This window comes from Scyliorhinus canicula, chromosome 5, assembly GCF_902713615.1.
Source record: "Scyliorhinus canicula chromosome 5, sScyCan1.1, whole genome shotgun sequence".
In the NCBI taxonomy this organism is placed as follows: domain Eukaryota; kingdom Metazoa; phylum Chordata; class Chondrichthyes; order Carcharhiniformes; family Scyliorhinidae; genus Scyliorhinus; species Scyliorhinus canicula.
The window spans coordinates 217687689-217707335 of NC_052150.1; the positions used below are offsets into that span (position 1 = coordinate 217687689).

General features: G+C 49.1%; 2 protein-coding genes across 2 annotated transcripts; both read left to right on the forward strand.

The window, feature by feature from the left end:
* Positions 1-15320: 15320 nt before the first annotated feature.
* Positions 15321-16145, forward strand: LOC119966578 (peptidyl-prolyl cis-trans isomerase B-like). The gene is given in 2 exon segments (XM_038798510.1): positions 15321-15633; positions 15635-16145. Coding segments are annotated over 2 exon segments (633 nt in total). The 5' UTR covers positions 15321-15331; the 3' UTR covers positions 15966-16145.
* A 1144-nt stretch (positions 16146-17289) lies between these two features.
* On the forward strand, positions 17290-18965 carry LOC119966579 (5-beta-cholestane-3-alpha,7-alpha-diol 12-alpha-hydroxylase-like). The gene has a single exon (XM_038798511.1). The coding sequence runs from the start codon at positions 17340-17342 to the stop codon at positions 18876-18878; it is 1539 nt and encodes a 512-aa protein (XP_038654439.1). The 5' UTR covers positions 17290-17339; the 3' UTR covers positions 18879-18965.
* Positions 18966-19647: the final 682 nt, after the last annotated feature.

Sequence of the window (19647 nt, forward strand, 5' to 3'; positions counted from 1 at the left end):
AAAAGAAAAAATAAAACGATGGGAAAAAACACCCACGTGAAAAAAGAAAGAGGAAAAAAAAGGTGTTCTCCTTCAATCGGGTGGATAAGCCCGAAATCCCGGCATCTGCGCCGGAGCCACCCGAGATTCTGGCCATTACTCCAAGCCGCCACGTTGGCCCACTGTTCCTCAGACACTCTGCCTTCCTTATGGACCTCCCTAAGGGGCTGGTTTAGCACACTGGGCTAAATCGCTGGCTTTTAAAGCAGACCAAGCAGGCCAGCAGCACGGTTCGATTCCCGTAACAGCCTCCCCGAACAGGTGCCGGAATGTGGCGACTAGGGGCTTTTCACAGTAACTTCATGGAAGCCTACTCGTGACAATAAGCGATTTCATTTTTTTTTTCATTTCACAATGGTCCTCTCTTTTTAAAAATATAATCTTTAATGTCACAAGTAGGCTTACATTAACACTGCAATGAAGTTACTGTGAAAAGCCCCTCGTTGCCACATTCCGGCGCCTGTTCGGGTACACAGAGGGAGAATTCAGAATGTCCAAATTACCTAACAGCATGTCTTTCGGGACTTGTGGGAGGAAACCGGAGCACCCGGAGGAGAAACCATGCAGACTCCGCAAACACCGTGACCCAAGCCAGGAATCGAACCTGGGACAAGCACAGTGCATGCTTGTAATAGAGCATACCTTTCTTCGACCAACTCCAGATTTTAAAAGACGTTCGTCCCACAGCACATGGAGAAGAATTTTCCAAGATTGTCCGTCGGGAAGCTTGGCTGTCCTTTAAAATCCCGGGAATATAACTGCTTAAGTTCATCCCACCGTTGACATCCCGCAAAACTGACATTTGTCCTGGTGCCAATTTAAACTCCCTTGCCCGTGAAACTTCCCGCTGCTGGCAGAACTGGAAGATCTTTATCCATCCTATCAAAACCTTTCATCGTTTATAATACCGTGGGTATGATTTTCCAGTGTCGCTTCCCCCCCCCCCACCCCCGGACCCCTGCAGTCCTGAGACTGGAAATTCCCCCCTGAGGTCAGTGGAGCTTTTGACAGTACGGTCAAATTTTCCTGCAATGGTTCCTGCAGTGGGCTGGAACGGATATTTACCCCAGTCTCCATTTTCCATCACTGCTCAACCTTCCTTCTTTTTCAAAACAAAGTGGGCCCCAGCCTGTCAACCTTTCCCTGATGTGTGCAACCAAATAACGTCTCTGCATCTTCCCCAGTACCTCAATATCTTTTTTATCATGCGCCAGCCAGAACAGTGTGCAGTATTCTGTAAGTGTGGTCTGGCCAAGATTTGATTTGGCTTCAGTATAACTTTCTTATGTGGATAAAGGTAGAAATTGTATTATAATACATTTTATATCTGTGGCAATAATGTTATTAAAAGCCTAGGTTGACGTATATATATGTTGCAGTAATATTATTAAAGAACCTAGATTAAGGTATCCCCACCCTGTGTCTGCTCATGCTGTAATTAAGATGTCATAAAAGGTGAGATCATGATTAATTCCAACCAGTTACTTGGTTGCAGATAAAGAGCTAATGGAACATTGTTATGATTTTTATAGATTCCTGGGAGAGTAGATAATTATGAGGGGGCTCTATGTAGTCCGAGCACAGCAGGTCATGTGACATCTTAGTGGGCTACAGATGATATAATTAAAGGGAGGAACCAGGTCTGTCTGTAGTTTTACAGTTTGCCATAGGATTTGAGTCTGACAAGAGAGAAGGATTTTAAGTTGAACAGCAGTTGTGCCAATTGCTGCTCGATAGAGCAGAGGTGCACTGAATCTGTTCTTGAAAAGAAACTTTCTCCAAAGATCTGCACAACTGAGCAAGTAAGTGTGTTTTGTTAATTTCATTTATAAGTGACATTTGAACTGTATTGGGTTGCTTAATTGGAGTTAGTAATAGCTATGGATAGTTTGTTTAAGCTTTTACTTGTCTTAAAGAACATAGAACATAGAACAGTACAGCACAGAACAGGCCCTTCGGCCCTCGATGTTGTGCCGAGCAATGATCACCCTACTTAAACCCACGTTACCCGTAACCCAACAATCCCCCCATTAACCTTAAACTACGGGCAATTTAGCATGGCCAATCCACCTAACCCGCACATCTTTGGACTGTGGGAGGAAACCGGAGCACCCGGAGGAAACCCACGCACACACAGGGAGGACGTGCAGACTCCACACAGACAGTGACCCAGCCGGGAATCGAACGTGGGACCCTGGAGCTGTGAAGCATTGATGCTAACCACCATGCTACCGTGAGGCCCCACACTCTTTGGAGTGTGTTTATGTTAGGGGAGGTATGTTTGCATTTAGGAAAGTTTGTTTCCGTTAAGGGAGATTTTATTTGCATCAACGGAGGTTTGTTGGCGTTCAGGGTGTGTTTGCATTAGAGGATATGTGTTTGCATTAAGGGAAGTTTGTTTCCATGAGGGAGTTTTTTGTATTAAGGGAGGTTTGTTTGGTGTTCGGCGTGTGTTTACATTAGGGGAGGTGTGTTTGCATTAAGGGAGGTTTGTTTGCATTAAGGGTGTTTGTGTTAGGGGAGGTGTGTTTGTGTTTGTGTTGGGGGAGGTGTGTTTGTGTTTGTGTTGGGGGAGTTTTTGTGTTGGGGGAGTTTTTGTGTTGGGGAGTTTTGTGTTGGGGCTGTGTTTGGATTAGGGGGGTGTTTGCGTTAGGATTGGTGAGTTTGCGTTGGAGTGGTGTGTTTGCATTAGGGGTGGTATGTTTGCATTAGGGGTGGTGTGTTTGCATTAGGGGTGGTGTGTTTGCATTAGGGGAGACGTGTTTCCATTAGGGGTGGTGTGTTTGCATTAGAGGAGGTGTGTTTGCGTTAGGAATGGTGTGTTTGCATTAGGGGAGACGTGTTTGCATTAGGGGAGGTGTGTTTGCATTAGGGGTGGTGTGTTTGCGTTAAGAGTGGTGTGTTTGCATTAGGAATGGTGTGTTTGCATTAGGGGAGGTGTGTTTGCATTAGGGGTGGTGTGTTTGCATTAGGGGTGGTGTGTTTGCGTTAAGAGTGGTGTGTTTGCATTAGGAATGGTGTGTTTGCATTAGGGGAGGTGTGTTTTCATTAGGGGTGGTGTGTTTACATTAGGGGTGGTATGTTTGCATTAGGGGAGGTGTGTTTGCATTAGAGGTGGTGTGTCTGCATTAGGAGTGGTGTGTTTGCGTTAGGAGTGGTGTGTTTGCGTTAGGAGTGGTGTGTTTGCGTTAGGAGTGGTGCGTTTGCATTAGGGGAGGTGTGTTTGCATTAGGAGTGGTGCGTTTGCATTAGGGGAGGTGTGTTTATGTTAGGGGAGTTGTGTTTACGTTAGGGGAGGTGACTTTGTGTTAGGGGAGTTGTGTTTACGTTAGGGGAGGTGTGTTTGTGTCAGGGGAGGTGTGTTTATGTTAGGGGAGTTGTGTTTACGTTAGGGGAAGTGTGTTTACATTAGGGAAGGCATGTTCACATTAGGGCAGGTGTGTCTGCATTAAGGGAAGTGCATTTACGTTAAAGGAAGTGCATTTGCATTAAGGGAAGTGCATTTGCATTAATGGAGATGTGATTCCAAAATCCAAATGGTTAATGTAAATTGTGAACAGTGTTCGTTTTTGAGAGTTCTGAATGGCGAGTTGTTATGGGAGCAGAGGGGGACAGACTAGCAGAAAGTTCAATCTTGAGATTACATTAATGAGACAACATAGAACATTACAGCGCAGTACAGGCCCTTCGGCCCTCGATGTTGCGCTGACCTGTGAAACCCCTCTAAAGCCCATCTACACTATTCTCTTATCGTCCATATTCCTATCCAATGACCATTTGAATGCGTTTAGTGTTGGCGAGTCCACTACTGTTGCAGGCAGGGCATTCCACGCCCTTACTACTCTCTGAGTAAAGAACCTACCTCTGACATCTGTCCTATATCTATCTCCCCTCAATTTAAAGCTATGTCCCCTCATGCTAGATATCACCATCCGAGGAAAAAGGCTCTCACTGTACACCCTATCTAATCCTCTGATCATTTTGTATGCCTCAATTAAGTCACCTCTTAACCTTCTTCTCTCTAACAAAAACAGCCTCAAGTCCCTTAGCCTTTCCTCAGAGGATCTTCCCTCCATACCAGGCAATATCCTGATAAATCTCCTCTGCACCCTTTCCAATGGTTCCACATCCTTCCTATAATGCGGCGACCAGAACTGCACGCAATACTCCAAATGCGGCCGCACCAGAGTTATGTACAACTGCAACATGACCTCATGGCTCCGAAACTCAATCCCTCTACCAATAAAAGCTAACACACCGTAAGCCTTCTTAACAACCCTCTCAACCTGGGTGGCAACTTTCAGGGATCTATGTACATGGACACCGAGATCTCTCTGCTCATCCACACTATCAAGAATCTTACCATTAGCCCAGTACTCTGTCTTCCTGTTATTCCTTCCAAAATGAATCACCTCACACTTTTCTGCATTAAACTCCATTTTCCACCTGTCAGCCCAGCTCTGCAGCTTATCTATGTCCCTCTGTAACTTGTTACATCCTTCTGCACTGTCCACAACTCAACCGACTTTAGTGTCATCTGCAAATTTACTCACCCACCCTTCTACGCCCTCCTCCAGGTCATTTATAAAAATGACAAAAAGCAGTGGCCCCAAAACAGACCCTTGTGGTACACCACTAGTAACTGGACACCAGTCTGAACATTTCCCATCAACCACCACCCTTTGTCTTCTTCCAGCTAGCCAATTTCTGATCCAAACTGCTAAATCACCCTGAATCCCATTCCTCCGTATTTTCTGCAATAGTCTTCCGTGGGGAACCTTTACTGAAATCCAAATACACCACAGCAACTGCTTTACCCTCATCCACCTGTTTGGTCACCTTCTCAAAAAACTCAATAAGGTTTGTGAGGCACGACCTACCCTGCACATTGCAATAAATTCAGGCAGTGACATACTGTCTAATGTGAACTATATAGTAAACGGGGACTGCACTATGACCTCTCATCATTCACTCTTCAGGCGCTTCTTCTCTGTGTTTCTCTCACTCTCTCGTCTCTTTCTCTCCCTTTTACCCAGGCTCTTATCCAATTGACTAAAAATAAAATATTGTGCAAGCTGGAGATCTGAAACAAAAACAGAAATAGCTGGCAAAACTCCGCAGGTCTGTGGAGAGAGAAATAGAGTTAACGTTTCAAGCCCAAAATGACTCTGCTTCGGAACTGGCATTTGAACTATCAAAAGTTTACATAAAAACACTTCTGTTCTGGGATGGGCCTTGGCAGCAACTCCCACTTCCCGAGGAAGAATAAAATAAATTTAAGTTAAAGCTGAGATTATGTATGAGTCTAAAAGATTCTCCAGCTCTCCCTTCACCCATATCCATCTCGTGGATGATTCTTATTGAGCATTATTCCTCTTAATTGCTCCAATCCAAATTTTATCCCTTTTACTTGCATTGTACTCCCTTTGACCTTCACCATCTTGATTGTCTTAAAGTCAGTTTCTCGGTGGAGGATGTGTTGGTGCCTTGATGGTGTAAAATGTTGTCTTGTGCTTGTGGCCACATCAACCGTTTCATGTCAGACTGCTTGTCAAGTAGCTGCACCTGCCTGGGGCCCATTCTGCAGGGCAATTTCACCATGCACTTACGGTTTTTGTTGTTTCACATGTCGCAATCTGCACACTTACACCACTATCCCCATATCACGCCGCACATTCTTGACTTTCAGGTGATCTTATCAAATGTGGATGTTGTGTACATGGATTTTAGCAAAGTCCCACATGGCAGATTGGTCAAGAAAGTAAAAGGCCATGAGATACAGGGCAATGTGACAAACTGGATAAAATGTTTGCTGAGTAACAGGAAACACAGGGTAACGGTTGATGGCTACCCTTGCAGTTGGAAAGTTGGTTCAAGTGGTGTTCCACAGGGCTCGGTGGTGGGACCCCTGCTGTTTGTGTATATATTAACGATTTGGACGTGAACATGAGGAGCATGATTAGAATTTTTTTTATATAAATGTTTTTTATTGGATTTTTGAACAAAGTATATTTGCCGTTATGTACACAGGATATTATATGTAGAAGAGAAGGGCACACACACACAAATCACAAAGGGAGAGGAGAAAAAAACCAGTAACCACACGAGAGAAGTACAAAATCAAATAATGTAACTGGTGGGGTATAATGCACCCGCCCAGCCGCAGCAACTCTGTACACTTGGCAAAACTATTTACACACATAAGTAGGCATCTGTTTGTTGGGGGGGGGGGGGGGGGGTAAATATTCATTTGGGTGCCGGAGAGACAATTCTGGAGGGCAATCCTCGAGTGGGTCTGGTGCTGGTGTTGCCCCTTGCTTTCCCCGGATGGGTTTTGCTGCCGTTGTCGTCTCGTGCTAACTGCCGCTTCAACCGGCCCTCCCGTCTTCCGCCTGTATTCTCCTATTTCTCTGTTCCTGCGGATGCCAAGTTAGTTAATGTTTCCCTGCCCCCACCTCATACCTACCTCCCTGGTTCTATTCTTCCATGCCCCCCCCCCCCCCCCCCCCCCCCCCCCCCCCGAGAGGTCTGACGGCCATTCTGCAGCTTTGGGTGGTGCTGCCTACTGCCAGCGGATCAGGATTCTCCGGCGGGCGATCAGGAAGGCAAAGGCAAGGGCGTCCGTCCTCCTCCCCAGGAATAGATCTGGCTGGTCTGAAACCCCGAAGACCGCCACTTTCGGGCATGGCTCCACCCTCATCTCCACCACTTTGGACATTGCCTTGAAGAAGGCTGTCCAGTACCCTGCAAGTCTGGGGCAAGACCAGAACATGTGGGTGTGGTTGGCCGGGCTTCCTTGGCACCGTCCACATCTATCCTCCACCTCCGGGAAGAACCTGCTCATACGGGTTCTTGTTAAGTAGGCTCTATGTACCACTTTTAGCTATGCCAGGCTGAGCCTTGCGCACATGGAGGTGGTGTTGACCCTGTGCAGTGCTTCGCTCCAGAGTTCTTGCAGTTGAAAAGTTGTTTCAAGTGGTGTTCCTCAGGGCTCGGTGTTGGAACTCCTGCTGTTTGTGGTATATATTAATGATTTGGACGTGAACATGAGGAGCATGATTGGGAAATTAGCAGATGGCACAAAGATTGGCCGATTAGTGGACAGTGTAGAGGATAACTACAATCTCCAGAATGATATAGATGGGTTGGTGGCGTGGGCGATAAAGTGTGTCATGAGAATGTCGCTTTAAGAAAATCTTGGCTGCTCATGTTACTGCAGTGACATTAGAGTGTGGGTGGAGCTGAGCTCTGGCTCTGCTTTTTAGTTTCACTTTGAGTGTGTCTGTGTTTTTCTGGTTTAGTTTTCAGTGTTGGAGCTGAAGCCAGACAAAACAGGTGTACTGTTGATCTCTCTGCCATGAAAAGACTATCTCTTGATCATTTGGTAAATTCAGAATTATAAATGTTTTCAGTGGTGAATGTAAACCTGATGTGCTTCTGTTGAAAGATGTTTCTTTTATCTTCTGGATGTTGTTTGGGAAGTTATTAAGGATTACTTAGTGTTGTATTCTTTGGGGGTTGTATTTGAATTAATGGTTGCTAAGATGTTCACGGTATGTTTTAAAAAGATTAACTTGAGTTCATAGAATAAACATTGTTTTACTTTAGAAAATACTTTTCCATTTCTGCTGTACCACACTTGCAGAGTGGGACGTGCGCTCCCCATACCACAATCTATTAAAAGTTGTGGGTCAGGTGAACTCCATGGTACACTTTGGGGTTCTCTAAACCCTGGCCCATAACAAGTGGCAGATGGAATTTAACACAGAGCAATGTGAGGTCATGCATTTAGGGAGGTCAAACAGTTGTAGGGAGTGTACAATAAATAGGAATATGCTAAGAGGGGTAGATGAAGTGAGAGATCTTGGCGTACAAGTAGTCGGGTCTCTAAAGACAGCAGTTCAAGTGGACTAGGTTGTAAAGAGAGCATATGGAATGCTCTCCTTTATTGGTAGAGGTATAGAATATAAAAGTAAGGTCACAATGTTGGAATTTTATAAAACAGTGGACAGGCCACAACTGGAGGGGAAATGTGTGCAGTTCTGGTCACCATATTAAAAGAAGGACGTAATTGCTCTGGAGAGAGTGCAGAGGAGGTTTACAAGAATGTTGCCAGGGCTAGAAAAGTGTAGCTACAAGGAGAGATTGGATAGGTTGGGGTTATTTTCTTTAGAACAATGAAGAGAGTGGTGACTTAACTGAGGTGTACAAAACTATGAGGGGAAGAAATAGATTAGAGTGGACAGAATAAAATTGTTTCCTTTGGTGGAGAATTCTAGAACCAGGGACATAGATTTAAGATAAGTGGCAGAAGGTATGGAGGGGACATGAGGAAGAACTTTTTTACGCAGAGGGTAGTGGGAGTCTGGAATTCGCTGCCCGGGTTGGTGGTGGAGGCAGAGACCCAAAACTCTTTTAAAAAGTACCTGGATCTGCACCTTAACTGGACTGGGACTGGCACAGTAGCACAGTGGTTAGCACTGTTGCTTCACAGTGCCAGGGACTCGTTTCGATTTTCACTTGGGTCACTGTCTGTGCGGAGTCTCCCTGTGTCTGCATGGGTTTTCTCCGGGTGCTCCGGTTTCTTCCCACAAGTCCCGAAAGACGCGCTGTTAGGTGAATTGGACATTCTGAATTCTCTCTGTGTGTGTCCGAACAGTGTTAATGTAAGCCTACCTGTGACACTAATAAAGTTTATTATTATTATAATTGGTAGTCTGGGCTGAGGCCTCCCTGCTGTATGCTGTGTTTGGCCTTTGCTTTTGTTTACCAAATAAACATTCGTTTGCTTCACTTTCTCGGGTCTCCTGAAGATTTTTAAAAACCTTTATTCCCTGCATGGCTCTGGTGTCTCAGCTGCTGGTCACACGATCAAATTCAGTTGTCCTAGTGCATTCCAGGCCACCACCACCCTCTGTGTAAAACACTTCCCCCGCACATCTCCTCTGAACCTTTCCCCTCTCACCTTGAACTTGTGCCCCCTTGTAATTGTCATTTCCGCCCTGGGAAAAAGCCTCTAACTGTTCACCCTATCTATACCCCTAATAATTTTATCAACTTCTATCAGATCTCCCCTCAGCCTCCGTCTCTGTAGGGCAAACAATCCCAGTTTATTCAATCTCTCCTCATAGCTAATTCACTTCATCCCAGACAACATAACCTTTTCTGTACTCTCTCCAAAGCCTCCATGTCCTTCTGGTAGTGACCAGAATTGAACACAGTATTCCAAATGTGGCCTAACCAACATTCTATATAATTGTAACATAATTTTCGTGCTTTTACACTCAATACCCCGTCCTATGAAGGCAAGCATGCCATATGCTTTCTTTACCATTGTTTCCACCTGTGCTGCCACTTTTAAGGATCTGTGGACCTGCACGCCCAGATCTCTCTGTGTCTCTATGCTCCTGATGGTTCTGCCATTTATTATATAGCTCCAACTTGAATTGGATCTACCAAAATGCATCACCTCACATTTGTCCGGATTAAATTCCATCTGCCATTTCTCTGCTCAATTTTGCAGCCTATCTGTATCCTGTTGTACTCTCTGACAATCTTCATCACTATCCGCAACTCCTGCAATCTTAGTATCATCCGCAAACTTGCTAATCAGACCGCTACGTTTTCTTCCAAGTCATTTAATATATTACAAAGATCAGAGGTCCGAGTAGTGATCCCTGCGAAACACCACTAGTTATAGACCTCCATGCAGAAAAACACCCCTCCACTGCTACCCCCTGTCTTCTATGGCCCCACCCCTGACCCCATGTGATCTAATCTTGGATTTGGATTTTGTTTATTGTCATGTGTACCGAGGTACAGTGAAAAGTATTTTTCTGCAAGCAGCTCAACAGATCATTAAGTGCATGAAAAGGAAATATAAGAAAATACATAATAGGGCAACACAAGGTACACAATGTAATTACATAAACACCGGCATCGGGTGAAGCGTACAGGGTGTAGTGTTAATGAGGTCAGTCCACAAGAGGGTCGTTAAGAGGGTCGTTTAGAAGTCTGGTAAAGCGGGGAAGAAGCTGTTTTTGAGTCTGGTTGTGCGTGTTCTCAGACTTTTGTATCTCCTTTTGTATCTTTCCCACCAGCCTGCCATGAGTGACCTTATCAAATGCTTTACTAAAGTCCATATAGACAACATCCACAGCCTTTCCCTCATCAATCACTTTTGTGGCAGCACGGTGGCTCAGTGGGTTAGCACTGCAGTCTCACGGCGCTGAGGTCCCAGGTTCGATCCCGGCTCTGGGTCACTGTCCGTGTGGAGTTTGCACATTCTCCCCGTGTTTGCGTGGGTTTCACCCCCACAACCCAAAGATGTGCAGGCTAGGTGGATTGAACACGCTAAATTGCCCCTTAATTGGAAAAAATTAATTGGGTACTCTAAATTAAAAAAAAAAAAAAAAAAAAAAAAAAAAAAAAAAATCAATCATTTTTGTCACCTCTTCAAAAAATTCAATCAAATTAGTGAGACATGACCTTCCTCATGTAAAACCATGCTGTTTGTCGTTAATAAGACCATTTGCTTCCAAATCTGATTAGATCCTGGGCGGGATACTCCCATTTGCGACAGAGTTCCACGCTGTCGGAAAAGCTGTCGCGTTTCATGACGGCGAAAACGGGCCGCTGGGAGTATCGATTCTGGCCCCTACAGGGGGCCAGCACAGCGCTGGAGCTGTTCAGGCCGCTCCAGCCTCCCATTCCGGGGCGAACTGTGCGCCGCACCAACCCGCGCATGCGCGGTGGCACTGGCGCCAACCCGCGCATGCGCGATGGCCTCCCTCAACATGCCGGCCCCGACGCAACATGGTGCAGGAGTTCAGGAGCCGGCGCATAAGAAAATGGGCCCGGTGAACGAGTGGATCGGTGGGCCCCGATCACAGGCCAGGCCCCATTGGAGGCACCCCCAAGGTCGGAGCCCCCCCCCCCCCCCCCGCCACAGGCCGTCCCCCGACCCTGCGCGCAGAGTTCCCGCCGGCTGCGACCAGGTGTGGACGGCACCGGCGGGACTCTGCCTTTTTAGAGCGGCCACTCGGCCCATCCAGGTCGGAGAATCGGTGGCCCGCCCTGTGGAGCGGACCGGCACCGCGCCAAACGTGCCGGCGCCAATTCTCCGTTCCGAGGAGAATTGCATGCCAGTGTGACGTGGCGCAGTTGCAGGGATTCTCCGGCCCGGCGGGGGGCTGGGAGAATCCCGCCCCCTATCTCTGAGAATCTTTTCCAACAATTTCACTATCACTAGGCTGAGGAAGAGGTGGGTTGGACAGGTTTTTCACTCGGGGCTGGCTTTGAAGACGGGGGGGGGGGGGCATAGCTGTGCTAATAAATAAGCGTGTAGCGTTTGAGGGGAGAAGGTTCGTGATGGTGAGCGGGAAATTGGAGGGGCTGCCCTAATTGGGACGATGATGAATTCATGAGATGGGTGTTGGGGAAGATCCCGGACCTGAACCTGGACACTAACCAGTTGATTATGGGCGGGGTGGGGGGCAGATTTTAATACCGTTATCAAGCCGAGATTGGTTGAGTCTTCGACCGGGAAAGGTGTCGGCGGTGGAGAATCAGCTAAAGGGGTTCATGGAGTACATGGGGGTGGGGTGGATCCGTGGATGTTTGGGAGGCCGAGGGCAAAGGAATTTTCAGGGTGTACTCATGGATTGATGACTTTGTGGTGGATACGGCTCAGCTGGCGGGGGTGGTCAACTCGGGGTATTCGACGATTGTGGTCTCTGACCAGGCGCTGCACCGGGTGGACTTGCAAGTGGACACGGGGGGAGGGGGTGTAGCCCAGCACCCGCATTGGAGATTAGGCGTAGGGTTGTTTGCAGACAAGGAGGTGTGCGAGCGGATAAGGGCTGCCATTCGGGGGTATGTGGAGCTGAATGTCATGGGTGAGGTTTCGGTTGCTATTGGAGGCGCCAAAGTCAGTGGTCAGGGGGGAGTTTTTCGCGATCCTGGCACATTGGGATAAGGTGGAGTGAACAGAGATGGATAGGCTGGTGGAGGAGATCCTCCAGGCAGACAGGAGGCACTCGGAGGCCCGGGAGGCAGGGTTGATGAAGGGATGGCAGAAACTCCAGAGGGAGTTCGGGTTGGTGTGCACTGGGAAGGTAGTGGGGCAGTTACAGTGGGCTAGGGGGGCAGTGTGTGAATACGTTGAGGAGGCGAGCAGGATGCTGGCCCACCATCTTAGGAAGCTGGTGGCGGCGAGGGAGATTGAAAAGGTGAAGGATGAGAGGGGAAGGGCAGTCTTGGACCTGGTAGGGGTGAATGGGGCGTTTGAGGAATTTTAGAAGAGGCTATATGAATCAGAGCCCCAGGTGGGGGGAAGAGGGATTGCAGCGATTTCTGGATGTGCTGGAGTTCCCTAAAGTGGAGGGGGATCTGATAGAGCGGCTGGGGGCACCCATTGGACAAATGGAGGTGATGGAGGGCATGGGGGCGCGATGCAGGCAGGGAAGTCCCTGGGCGTGGATGGGTTTCCAGTGGAATTTTACAAATGTTTTTGGGTGATCTGGGGCCCCTGCTGGTAAGGGCATCAATGAGGTAAGGGAGAAGGGGGTGCTTCCCCTACATTGTCGCAGGCTTCGATATCCTTAATTTTGAAGAAGGGCAGGGACGAGGAGTAGTGCGGGTCTCATCGCCCGACATTGCTGCTGAATGTGGATGCCAAGCTGTTGGCAATGATCTTGGCCCCGCGGATTGAGGACTGTGTGCCGTGGTGATCAGGAAGGACCTGACAGGGTTTATAATGTGGAGGTATGTCAGTGAACGTCAGGCGCTTACTGAATTTGATTATGATGCCCCCGATGGGACAGGAGGCGGAGGTCGCTGTAGATGCGGAGAAGGCCTTTGATCGGGTGGAATGGGAATATCTGTGTGAAGTGTGGGACGGTTCAGCTACGGGCAGGGGTTTGTGGATTGGGTCCTGTTGTTACAGAGGGCACCGGTAGCGAGTGTTAGGATGAATTGGGTGAGTTTGGGCTATTTTGGATTGCATTGTGGGACAAGGCAGGGATGCGCACTCTCCCCGTAGGTTTTTGCCTTGGTGTTAGAGCCACTAGCAATGGTGCTTAGAGTCAAGGAGTTGGAAAGAGATAGTGCGGGGTGTGGTGGGTGTGGTGCTTAGAGTTTCGCTCTGCATGGGTGATCTGCTGCTTTACATTTTGGACCCCTTGGGAGGTATGTCGGGGGGGGGGGAGATCATGAACATTTTTGAGGAATTCGGCCGGTTTTCCGTGTATAAGTTAAACATGGGGAAGAGTGAGGTCTTCCTGATCCAAGCAAGGCGACAGGAGGGAAGGCTGGGCGAGCTACTGTTTAAAGTGGTGGGGACATACTTCAGATACCTGGGCATTCAGGTGGCGCGGGGATCTGAATAATTGCAGAAATTGAATCCAGCGCAGTTGGTCGAGCAGATGAAGGAGGATTTTAAGAGATGGGACGTGCTCCCATTATCGTTGGTGGGCGGGTGCAGACCGTGAAAATGACAGTGCTTCTGAGGTTCTTATTTGTTTTTCAGAACCTTCCGATTTTTAATCAAAGGCCTTTCTTAGGCAATTAAAATGCCCTGGATTTGGGGGTTGTGTGTAGGCGGGGAAATCACCACACGTAAAGAAAGTGTTGCTGGAATGGGGGCGCGGTGTGGGGGGCAGGCTGGCCTCGCCAAATTTAATAACCTATTACTGGGCAGCGAATATAGCCATGGTTAGGCAGTGGGTAGTGGGGGAGGGGTCGTGTGTTGGAGCGGATGGAGGCAGCCTTGTGTAAAGACACTAGTTTAGGGGCACTGTTGACGGTGCCTCTGCCGTTCTTGCCGGCCAGACATTCCACGAGCCCGGTGATGGTGGCGGCCCCAAGGGTTTGAGGTCAGTGGTGGCAGCACCTGAGGTTGGAAGGTGCCTCGGTCTGGGCAACGATTTGTGGAAATCATAGGATTTCTCCGGGTGGGTTGGACACAGGGTTCCAGGGGTGGCGGCGGGCGGAGATGGAACTGTTTGGGGACAGAGCTGTTTGGGGGCCTATTTGTGAAGGACAACTTCTTGAGCCGAGAGGAATTGGAAGAGGAGTATGAGCTGCCCAGTGAGAATGGGTTCCGGTACTTACAGGTACGGGATTAGGTTAGGAAGCAGGTGCCGTCCTTTCCCAACCAGTTGCCCCAGGGCTGTGGGACAAGGTGGTGTCAAAAACTGGAGTTGGCGAGGATAGTGTCGGATATTTACAAGAAATTAATGGATTGGGAGGGAGCTCCGATAGGAGAAGTTAAAGGGAAGTGGGAGGAAGAGCTGGGGAGGGAGGTGGAGGCTCGATTAGGGGAGGAAGCTCTGAGGAGAGCAAACACATCCTCTTCATGCACTCGGCTTCGTCTTATTCAATTCAAAATTATTCATAGGGTGCCCATGATGAAAAGGGTAAGATCCTGGCATGGATAGAGGATTGGCTGACTGGCAGAAGGCAGAGAGTGGGCATAAAGGGGTCTTTTTCAGGATGGCAGCCAGTGACTTATGGTGTGTTTCAGGGGTCTGTGCTGGGACCACAAATTTCCACAATATACATTAATGATCTAGAAGAAGGAACTGAAGGAACTGTTGCTACTTTTGCAGATGACTCAAAGATCTGTAGAGGGGCAGGTAGTATTGAGGAAGCAGGGGGGCTGCAGAAGGATTTGGACAGGCTAGGAGAGTGGGCAATGAAGTGGCAGATGAAATACAATGTGGAAAAGTGTTATGAACTTTGGAAAGAGGAATTTAGGTATAGACTATTTTCTAAATGGGGAAATGCTGAGGAAATCAGAAGCACAAAGGGACTTGGCAGTGCTTGTTCACGATTCTCTAAGGTTAATGTGCAGATTCAGTCGGCAGTTAGGAAGGCAAATGCAATGTGAGCATTCATGTCAAGAGGGCTAGATTACAAGACCAGGGATGTACTTCTGAGGCTGTAAAAGGCTCTGGTCAGACCCTATTTGGGGTATTGTGAACAGTTTTAGGCCCTGTATCTAAGGAAGGATGTACTGGCCTTGGAAAGGATCCAGAGGAGGTTCACGAGAATGATCCCTGGAATGAAGAGCTTGTCATATGAGGAACGGTTTAGGACTCTGGGTCTGTACACGTTGGAGTTGAGAAGGATGAGGGGGTATCTTACTGAAACTTGCAGGATACATTGTGGCCGGATAGAGTGGACGTGGAGAGGATGTTTTTACTTTTAGAAAAAACTAGAACCAGAGGACACAATCTCAGACTAAAGGGACGATCCTTTAAAACAGAGTTGAGGGCCCCCAGGTGCCCGGATGCTCCGCGCCACCTGGAAGATGAAGCTGCTGCTCGCTGCCGCGCTGCTGACCACCGGCCTGACCCTCCTGCTGCTGCCCGGGGCCTCGCAGGCCGAGGAGAAGAAGAAAGGGCCCAAAGTGACCGTCAAGGTGTATTTTGATATTAAAATTGGCGACGAGGATGTAGGCCGTGTGGTATTTGGACTTTTTGGGAAGACTGTTCCGAAGACGGTTGAAAACTTTGTTGCTTTAGCGACAGGAGAAAAAGGATTTGGTTACAGAAGTAGTAAATTCCACCGGGTCATCAAAGAATTTATGATCCACTCGTGGAGATGGCACTGGTGGAAAGAGCATCTATGGTGACCGATTCCCTGATGAAAACTTCAAGCTGAAACACTACGGCCCAGGGTGGGTCAGTATGGCTAATGCTGGCAAAGACACTAACGGTTCCCAGTTCTTCATCACCACCAACGTAACCCCCTGGCTCGATGGGAAGCATGTTGTATTCGGAAAAGTAATCGAAGGATTAGAGGTTGTAAGACAAATTGAGAGTACGAAGACGGACGGCGGGGATAAACCATTGAAAGATGTGGTCATTGCAGATTGTGGCAAGATTGAGGTGGAGAAGCCATATGCCATTGCCAAAGAGTGAGCTGCCTGCCTGTGAAAGGCATCTAGCTGCAGACTCCTTGCTTCCCGCCTCAGTGAGGAAGATTCCAGTTTAATCTTATCCTGGTCTTCCAGGCTGTGTAGATACCGGAACATTCCAGAATCTGGTTCTTGCCAGCTTTGTAAAAAATGTACACAGCAACAATAAACATGAATTTTCTAGTGGAAAAATAAAAAAAAATAAAACAGAGTTGAGGAGGAATTTCTTCAGCCAGAGGGTGGGTAAATCTGTGGAATTCTTTGACGCAGAAAGCTGTGGAGGCCAAATCACCGAGTATCTTTAAGACAGAGATAGATAGGTTCTTTATTAATAAGGGAATCAGGGGTTATGTGGAAAAGGCAGGAGAATGGGGATGAAAAAATATATCAGCCATGATGGGCCAAGTGGCCTAATTCTGCTTCTATGTCTTATGGTCTTATATGATGGTGGCCATAATGAGCAGGTCCTTTGAGGGGGTGGAGGACAGGTTAAGGTGGTGCACAGGGGTCCACATGACCTCAGGTTTTGGGGTTATCCAAAGCAGCAGAGATTACGTCAGAGGTTCGCTGACGTTATGCCCGAGGTATTGAAGGAGAAGGTTGCCCCGAGTCCAGAATGGCGATTTTCAGAGTGTCGGAAGACCCGTGAGTCGAGGGGACGAGACAGGCTGATGTCTTGGCCTTTGCCTCCCTGGTAGCCCGGATTTAGATTTTGCTGGAGTGGAGGGACTGGGGGCCGCTGAAGCCAGGGGTGTTGGTGAGGAACCTTGTGGAATTCCTTAAGCTGGAAAAAAATTTGGTTCGCCATGAGAGGGTCTGTGGCCGGGAGATGGAAGCTGTTTATTGACGTCTTTAAGGATAGTTAAGTTGCCAACAGTGGGTGGGTTATAGGAGGTAGAAACGGGGAGGCAGGGTGGGTGGAGAGGAATGGCAAGGAGGGGGGTTGGTCTCCCCCGAGACCCCAATCTCCCTATCCTCCCTGCCCCCGGGAACTCTGAACTTCCCTTGGCCTCTGGTGTCCTGGCTTACGCCTCAGGTGTCCTTGTGTATTTCCTCTTTGGTCCACCGCAGGGTCGTGTACCCACCGAAAATCTCAGACCGATATTTCTGTCTCTCAGTCAGAAATTGAGCTGCCGACAGGAGGTGTGAGCTGCCGGAGAATATGCCAAATGAGAGTTCTGAAAAGGGATAAAGATCTTTGGAACATTGTGTAATGCAAGGCAATGACTGAATAACAGGCTGTTGTGGTTTCATTGGATAGGGTCCCAAGTTAACAACTCCTCCCTTCCACGTTGTGACAAAGGGGTTTAAAACTGAGACACAGTGAGGATTCCATCTCACACTGAAACTGGGCAGCTGAATCGACAGCAGCAGCGACATGGCTTACTGGCTGCCCGTTCTCCTGACCCTGGCAGCCCTCCTGCTCACCCTGCTGTACTTTCTGGGTGCCCTCAGGGTCCGTCGACCTGGCGAGCCCCCCCTTGACTCCGGCTACCTGCCCTGGCTGGGGCATGTCCTGCCTTTTCGCAGGAACACGTTGCAGTTCCTCCAGCGGATGCAGAGGAAGCACGGTGATATCTTCACTGTGCAGCTGGGGGGCCATTATATCACCTTCCTAATGGACCCCCTGTCCTACGGAGCAGTGGTGAAGGAAGCCCGAGCCAAGCTGAACTTTCGGACGTTTGCAGTGGAGCTGGTGGCGAGGGTGTTTGGATACCAGGCGAGGGACGAGGACCACAAGCTGCTGAAGACCAACAGCAACAAGCACCTGATGGGGGATGGCCTGGTGGAGCTGACCCGGGCCATGATGGGCAACCTGCAGAAACTGATGCTCCAAAGCGTGGCCCAGCCTGGCCAGTGGAAGGAGGACGGTCTCTTCCACTTCAGTTACAACCTGGTGTTCAGGGCTGGCTACCTGACCCTGTTTGGGACCCAGCCGGCCACTGAGAGTGACCAGCAGGAGGAGGAGGATGCAGCCTGGCAGCGCGACCACCAGCAATCTGACCACATCTTTGGCTACTTCAGGAGATACGACCGCCTCTTCCCGGGCTTGGCATTCGCCGTCTTGACGCCCAAACAGAAGCTGGAGGCTGAGAAGCTCAAGAGGCTTTTCTGGGAGCTGCTCTCCATCCAGAAGATGCACACCCGGGAGAATATCAGCAAGTGGATCTCCGAGCGTCAGGAGCAGATGGTGGAGCAAGGTGTGGAGCAAGGCATGCAGAGTCGCTACATGTTGCTGCTGCTCTGGGTATCGCAGGGCAACACTGGCCCTTCAGCCTTCTGGCTCCTACTATACCTTATCAAGTCCCCCAAGGCTCTGGGGGCGGTGCGGGCTGAGATAGACCGGATCCTGCGGGAGACGGGCCAGGAGGCCAAAGCGGGGGCCCCACCCATCGAGCTGACCCGGGACATGCTGCTGAGGACCCCGGTGCTGGACAGCGCAGTGGACGAGAGCTTCCGGCTGACCACTGCCCCAATGCTGGTCCGAGGCGTGTTGGTGGACACCAGCCTCCAGATGGCGGACGGCAGGGAATGCTGGCTGAGGAAGGGCGACCGGGTGGTCCTCTTCCCTTACCTGTCGGCACACATGGACCCGGAGATCCACCCGCAGCCGCACACCTTCCAGTTTGACCGTTTCCTCCAGGCGGATGGCAGCAGCAGGAAAACCGACTTCTACAAGGGTGGCAAGAGGCTGAAATACTACAACATGCCCTGGGGGGCAGGGGTCAACATGTGTCCTGGGCGCTTCTTCGCCGTCAATGAGCTCAAGCAGTTTGTCTTCCTCATGCTCAGCTACTTCGAATTTGAGTTGGTGAACCCCGAGGAAGATATCCCTCCCATAGACTGCAACCGCTGGGGGTTCGGAACTATGCAGCCCACACACGATGTCCAGTTCAAATACCGCTTGAGGTTTTAACACTGCGTGTGTGTGTTTATGTGTGCATGTGTGTAGTCCACTGCCACTGCCTTATTGCAAAGTTATACACGTTTAACCACCCGCAGCCCCCCCCCCCCCCCCCCCCCCCCCCCGTCCCACACACACACACCTGCAAGCAAATTGAAGCCTTGTATTGAAATCCCCTTACCAACTATTTATTGCGTAGATGTTTTTGGCATCTTGCTGTGTGTAAATTTCCTGATTAAGAAAATGTTGACGCTTGCTATAAACCACTGTGGGATAACCTCAGGCTATGAAAGTGGCTGTATGAATGTTCTTTCAGAGGGCCAGTGCAGAGCCGATTGTCCGAATGGCCTCCTTCTGCACTGTCAAGATTCTGTGATTGTGTGCAGTTTGTTCTTTCCACGGTGTGGAGCCCACAGGAGTGTGTGATGCAGTTACCTTCACCCTTTGTTGTCCCTCAATCCTCTGATTGAAATATTACATCCCTTCCTCCCCCCCCATCCTACCGCCCTTGCGCTACTTAACACCCAGCACCCACTATTCCTGAACGGTGTGCCATTCCAATTCAATGGGCAGGAGGTGGAAACGCTGGTTTGGTTCAACGCCTCATCCAAAGAATGAAAAATGAAAATGAAAATCGCTTATTGTCACAAGTAGGCTTCAAATGAAGTTGCTGTGAAAAGCCCCTCGTCGCCACATTCCGCGCCTGTTCGGGGAGGCTGGTATGGGAATTGAACCGTGCTGCTGGCCTGCCTTGGTCTGCTCTCAAAGCCAGTGATTTAGC